Genomic DNA, 7256 nt, shown 5'->3' with positions numbered 1-7256 from the left:
TATTTTTTTTTTATAATCTGTATTTTTTTTAATTTTTTTGCAAAGTGTCAATTTTATTTACAAAAACCTATGAATTTTATCGTTGGTTAACCGATACCTACATAGGTGTGACTTGAGCATTATTTTTGTATTATTTAAATATAATTTTTTTTATATATTATTAAAAATGTATTATATAATATATATATATATAAAAAAAAACGTATTTATTAATATTTTGAATTCGCTTAATTTTAACTTTATTAGCTTTCATTTTCATACCTTCCGTTTTAATTTTAGTTTAAGTTTTAGTCATTTTGTTATTTAAAATACTTCTGTTGCTTTAATTTATTTTTATTTAACATTTAAATGTTAATAAGTTTAGTTCTTTCACCTTAAACTTATTTATTTGCCAAGGCTACTTTTCTCATTTTCATTCAAGTTTTTCATCTTGTATATATACTTTGTTTTATTTTGGATTTATTTCAATTCCTGAAAAATAGGATTAAATAGGATACATTTAGTTAACTATAACACGGAGTTGCGGCAGAAGGTCAATTTCAGGTACCCTGCAGTGAGAAGAGAGAGAACATGTGTAAAAATAATTTTCAATCAGAAATTGTTAGTAAATTTCACAAATAATTACAGAAAACTGCAAGTGACTGAATTAAACAAAATGAAGTAGAAAGTTAAAGTAGAAAAAGTGAAAAACAAGCATTTTCTTGTAAAACGTACCCCAATAATACTTGATACACTTAATGCAACTTTGAAACAAAAAACATTTTTGTGTGTGTGTGTGTGTGTGTTTAGTTAACTATAACACGGAGTTGCGGCAGAAGGTCAATTTCAGGTACCCTGCAGTGAGAAGAGAGAGAACATGTGTAAAAATAATTTTCAATCAGAAATTGTTAGTAAATTTCACAAATAATTACAGAAAACTGCAAGTGACTCATTGAATTAAACAAAATGAAGTAGAAAGTTGAAGTAGAAAAAGTGAAAAACAAGCATTTTCTTGTAAAACGTACCCCAATAATACTTGATACACTTAATGCAACTTTGAAACAAAAAACATTTTTGTGTGTGTGTGGGTGTCATGTGATTACGGTTTCTGTCCTTACTTTTGAGTAAGAGTGGAATCTGCCTGTTGAGTTTCCCATATTGACAGCACAACAGAGTTAACATCTGCTAAGAAAGCCCCCAAAAGTTTCCTGAGTAACAGACATCATTTTCAAGCAGATGGTTGCTAAAAAACTTCTCAAGAAATCTCACCTATGATCAGAAACACTGAAATGTCCACGTCAACAGAAAAGGCCCAACTGAGAAGAAAGAGGAAGCTACTCTAAAAGTGCTGGCATGGAGCCCGGTCTAATAAAAGCAAATCTGCTGGGGGCTTTCACAGGAGCCTGGCATCACCCCCATTTCCATTCACTTAACCACTCCACTGCATTCTCAACGCATTCCTGCGGCCCAACAATAGTAGCCTAACTCAATTTCCAACGTAATTAGGCTGTGCAGAATTCCATTTGCGATCCCGGTTACGGAATAAACCTTTTCTATTAGAGGGAAACGGTTCCCGTTACACGTACACAGGCTTTTCATTGGTGGATCTCGAAGCTAATTTGTTTCTTTGATGCCTGTTCACATTTGGAGTCTGTGACATTGTTTGGCTCTCAAAAAAAAAAAAAAAACGCTTTAGATTTCCACTGACAATGAAAGGAGACAAGCAGGGTGTGCTCAGTGTCAAGATCCCTCTATTTTCCCAGAAGTCCACCCTCTTCCCCTCCACACGCACACAGGCCCAGTGAAGCGGCAGCTGCCTGGCGGCTGACAGGAAAGTCACTATAGCGGGTGTCTGTCCTGTTTGTGACACTGACCCCCATGACTGATGACATGGCAGTGAGATCATAAACACAACACTGTGATTTCTATCTTCCCGTCAGGCCCCAGACAGCATCCAATGCCTTTGCATTTACTATCTTTTGGTTTTAAAACATAAAACAATTTTCAAACTTCACCCAAACCCACAATCAGGGAAGTAAACACAAGTGAATTTCTAGGAATATTTGGTTAAATGTCAAACCATCCCATTTACAGCAAGTCATAACAGATCAAAACAACAAAGGCACATCAAATTCAGTGTAATTCACAATCATGTAGCTAGCAGCCTAGATTACCAAATGCCAATACTCCTCTTTAAACCGCAATGTAGTTAGTAACATAATCTATCGGATTACATATAAAAGGTAGCACATTCTGATGGCTTTTAGATTACTTTTGACCTAACCCGTAAGAAAATATTTTCCACTCTTTGTTGGTTGTCAACATCATGAATTGCAGTAAACATCACATTATGCCAAGGTTTCCTGAACTGGGGTCCCTGAAAGAACGGCATGAGGTTTGTGAGGCGATGAAAAGCTAATAATGAATGAAATCATAAAAATGTCAAGTTAAATTAATGGTGCGTTCTCTCCATTTTCTGTGTAATTATAGTCACCTGACTAGTGGCTGGTGTGTGCGGTTCCATAAAACTGGAAGGTTTCTGAGTGCATAAGCAGTAAAAAATAAAAAAATGAGGGCGAACCAATACATAATCATTTACTGCCATTAATTACATATTAGGGTAAATAACATGTAATAATGTTACATATATATGTAGTTTATTTTAGACAACTAAAATACATGAATATATATAGTAATTATTAAATGAATTATTCATGTAATAAATTCAGCAGTAAGTATACATATATAGAATAGAGCTACTTATGTAGAGAACTGCATCCCACAATGCAATGCAATGGATTTTATTAGATCATTTCCCAAAATTATTTGTATTTTTTTTACACAAAATTTGATTAAAATGAAAACCTACTGTTTTACTTACTAATACGAAGTAATACCCACAGTTTAGTTTTGAGTAGTAGGGAGTAGGTCTAAGTAAGCTAGAATAAACTTTCTATTGAACGACACAATACTGCCCTCTTGTCTTTATATGCTAGAACTGAGTCGGTATTACCCATGAGTCACGGGGAGTCCATTAGTACAAATAATAAGTGTGCAATCTTAACTAAATACATTCCGAACTTATATAAAATGCCAGATTTTTATAAACACAAAATCCTTGAATAAGCGCTATAACTATAAATACTATAATAGTATTAAAAAAGACTAATGACACGAAAGCTAAAGATGAAGAATAAAGTGATCTTGGCTACACCAAATTCAACCCAATAAACCTTCTTATGATCTTGGTTTAATCAGAAAGGTCACCATTATAATAATATAATCTAAATATACTCACCATAGAAATAAAAAACATGCAGTTGAACATAGACACGTTCATCAGTTAATGTAAGGTTTAATCTGAAAACACAGGGTTCAAGCTCAATAAAACCACAGCTTTTACATTTACAATATTTTAGTAACTGAAAAAAAGTTCATCCTACAGTGAAATCATATAAAAACATCTTGATAAAAGACCAAAATCATTAAATTGCACGAAAGAGACATATTTTGTGCTTCCTAATGTCAAAAAATGTCACGAGGACTAAAAAAAAAAAAAAATCCTGTTTGTACTATAATCACAATTTCATGTCCTTAATGGGGCATTTTCTTGCAAACATTTGATCAATATACTGTATATACATTATTTTTGCAGTATGACATTACCAAGCATAAAAACAGAGATTGCATCATCACTAAAGTGGTCATTTACAGAGAAAAAGAAAAATGTCAGGCTCCCACAGCGTCAGGCTCATGTTCACAGGTGTCTCATCTGGTTGCTCAGGCCACACAGAGCTCACGAGAGTCCGCTTCAAAGATGCGAAACATTTAGAAATACAGGAAAGCTGTCGGTTATTGGCACAGTTGAGGACGTACGGACCTAATCATTGATCACAAAAGCATCAATCGAGAAACCAATGCAAGCGTCAGTAGCTCACAACATGGTTCTACTAAATGTTTATAGGGCGACCATGCCTTTGAGAAGCAAAAGAACTCACATGGTCCAATAACAGCTGACGAACACAATCCAAGGCTCTGTTTGCTTATAGCTGTAATACACCCTTCCCCACGAAGTCCTTGAAAGTTTTCATAAAAGTCTGGGACCTCAGGAGCAACGCTGTCACATTAGCATTTGTTATCAGTCCGCATTTAAACAGCACGCAGAGCCCACGCAGATCTCTGTGAGATAGAAATCAGGGCTCAACAATAAGAATGAACAACCAAACCAATGCTTTATCTATTCTTCATGAATTATGAACCTTTATCATTATGAATTTAGAGCACGTGGATCATACAAATGCAGCATTTTTTAATGCTTTTTGTTGAGCCCTGTAATGGTAAGGATATGACCTGGACTTGGTGTCCTGAAGTTGAGATGTTGGTAGTATGAGGTGTGTGTGAAGGTGGGACCAAAGATGCCCATGATGTGAGAACATTGGCACCACTTTATAAGGTCCAGAGGGGAGACGTGTTCATACTAGACTCGGTCTATTACATCAGAGAGAGGTCTCTTGAGGAGAAAGGGAGTTCACCTTGATCGGATGCTAGCCTCCTGTGTGTCTGTGCTCTCATCAAGGGGAAAATATTCTGGATGACAGCACATCACTTTTACGTCCTCTTCAGGGATGGCAAGTTTCCCCTCAACTCTGGGAATGAAAGCAATTTGTGGTACAGAAGCAACAAGGCCAGGAAATTGCGGGCTTTGGAAGTCACATTGAATTACAGCACAATTTACCGAGGCTTGCGGCTCGCTTTCATTTCTTTGAATGAAAAAACAACAACAACAAAAAGACATGACACTGATGACTTTACTTCCTGTCATATTGGTGTCCCCTTCCCTGAAGACTAAACTGATCAGCAAAATTAAGGTCCAAATGTTAAGTTTACATTGTGTACACTACAATGAACTTCTCCCAGCTTCTTTCCTAGAACAGATAAGCCATGACAAATTGTGCAAGCTGGTGCCAGTGTCTCCATGTTTGAACAGTATTAGGACAAATGTAATGTTCAGATGCGATCCCAGCATCAGACTAAACAATTGTAGAGTTCTGTTGAATTCAGACTGAAAGTCCTTGGATATAAAAGCAGTTTGAGGTTGTCCAGATCATCAGCGTTTGGTCAAAATCCAGGTTTGGTCAACAATCTGATGAGGTTTTCCTCAACTTCCTCTTTGTTAGGCTGGTTTGTCCAGCTCTGCTTGTCCAGGTTTTCCAGTAATGGCAGTGGATACAGCCCAGTTAAATGAGTAGTTGGTTTCATTCAGTCCATGTATATTGAGAAGAACCCAACAAGAATTTCAATAAGTAAACATCTACAAACCATAATTTCTCACTGAAAACTCAAGCCTGTAAACGAGATGAAAAATCCAAGAATATCTTCTCCTCACAACCAGCGTATGCTACAGATTTAGGCCTGAAACATACTATACACAAGTACAAAAATGCAAAAGCTAGCTAACTCAAGCTTATATTTCATGCATTACACTGGAATCCGTAACGCAACATGTTTGCTAAAGCAAACATGTCCATAAACTTCCACAGTCAGATTTTTATCTTTAAGGTCCATTAGAGTCATTAAAAGCAACTTTTTGACGAGAAACTTGGACTGTGTCTGAAATATAGTGCACTATTTGGTGTCCGAAACTAAAGTGAACATAATCAAGTACACTCACTTCCATAATTCACCGCAACTGACGTACATTCAATGGCTAGCCTAAACAAGTGGAACCCAATTACTGAATTCTGGGAAAATTCTCATTGCTCTCACGCTGTTCAGATTAGATCGGTTCAGTTATATTACAGTAGATGCCAATGATGTAAATGGTAGAGTCGGGATGTGGCAGTAGGTCCTGCAAATGGAGAAGGTCACATTACTTCAAATGACCAGAGGACAGAAGCTACGCAGGAATGTAGGGTTATGGGCGTTAAACCCAGTCCAGTTTTGGACCATTTCTGAACCTCTGGCAAGAGCACCACAAATGAGCAAGGGCAGCTTGAATCAACACACACACACACACACACACACACACACACACACACACACACACACGTCACTCAATGCATCTGTAGGTAATGAAGTTCATACTCATTACAGACGCTCACACACAAGCAACACACACACACACGTCACTCAATGCATCTGTAGGTAATGAAGTTCATACTCATTACAGATGCTCACACACAAGCAACACACACACACACACACACACACGTCACTCAATGCATCTGTAGGTAATGAAGTTCATACTCATTACAGACGCTCACACACAAGCACTCAGGGCTGAGAGTAACCCTACTTAGCTGCCTGAACTAAACCGGCCATCTGGAAACAGCACAAGAGGCCTCTGGAACATTGCTCTGACAGCAGTATTTACATGATGCAGGGATGTCCTTTATCAGCTGGGTTGGAGAGCACGCATCAAAGATCAACATGGCTGGATGGGTGGGCCTGGGGTGAAACCGGTCTGGGCTATGGGAACAACGTGGGTGAGTGGGAGCTTTAGACTGAAGGGAAAGAAGACGGTGTTCCTCTAGTTTGCTGAGGTGCTGCTGTTGGGGTCGGGCCGGGTGTTGGCCAGGTACTTGGCCCTCATGCTGGATGTGTACTGGAGAGATAGAAACATTGAGAAATAAAAACAATACAAAAACATTTAGATTTTAGACTTATTTTCACATAAAAAGAACATGCTATAGATAGTGCAACTAAGTGTGGACATGCCTATCACAGTGGCACTGTTAATACCTGGTATTATAAACAGATGGTCCATGATTTCATGGATGTATATTGCACTGTGCATGCACTGTAAATGACTTTCATTTCATAATTAAATTATTATAAGTGATAAAAATATACTTAAGTATAATCTACTTATACTTATTAATTTAAAGATTAGGTAATCATCTATATATAAAAACAGACATTAGCATGCACAACTAAACCAATTATTATGCCAAAAATGTATTGAAATATCGGCTAATAAGAAAAATGCTACGGATATTGTATATTGTGCATCCCTAATGCATAATGCATGCTTTACAAATGTTTTGATTGGATTGTAATTTTCCTTCAAAGCTATACCTTGAAAGATTTGATACCCTTGTTTTGGCATAATGAGTGTGTTAGTTAAGTTAAAATATCAAAATAATAACAACAAAAATAAATAACTAAAATAAAAACTAAAATTGGGATAAAATTTAATAAAAATTGTTGACATGGGAAAAATGACAAAAAACCAACAGCAACAAAAAACAAACAAGCAAATTATATATAAATTATGC

General features: G+C 36.6%; 1 protein-coding gene across 2 annotated transcripts in view; it reads right to left on the bottom strand.

The window, feature by feature from the left end:
* Positions 1 to 3318: 3318 nt before the first annotated feature.
* LOC107581706 (protein tweety homolog 3-like) overlaps positions 3319 to 7256 on the bottom strand; it is a 61535-nt gene continuing 57597 nt past the window's right edge. Inside the window, exon 14 of one of the 2 annotated variants that reach the window (XM_016267335.1) lies at positions 3319 to 6583. In XM_016267335.1, the coding sequence (XP_016122821.1) occupies positions 6509 to 6583 (75 nt within the window). In that variant the 3' untranslated portion in view covers positions 3319 to 6508. The remainder of the gene's footprint in view (positions 6584 to 7256) is intronic. The other variant, XM_016267333.1, reaches the window with a different exon arrangement.

The sequence above is a fragment of the Sinocyclocheilus grahami genome, unplaced genomic scaffold (assembly GCF_001515645.1).
Source record: "Sinocyclocheilus grahami isolate Dianchi unplaced genomic scaffold, SAMN03320097.WGS_v1.1 scaffold37.1, whole genome shotgun sequence".
Taxonomy (NCBI): domain Eukaryota; kingdom Metazoa; phylum Chordata; class Actinopteri; order Cypriniformes; family Cyprinidae; genus Sinocyclocheilus; species Sinocyclocheilus grahami.
Note: the sequence above shows the minus strand (reverse complement) of the source record. Positions and strands in the feature narration are given on the sequence as shown.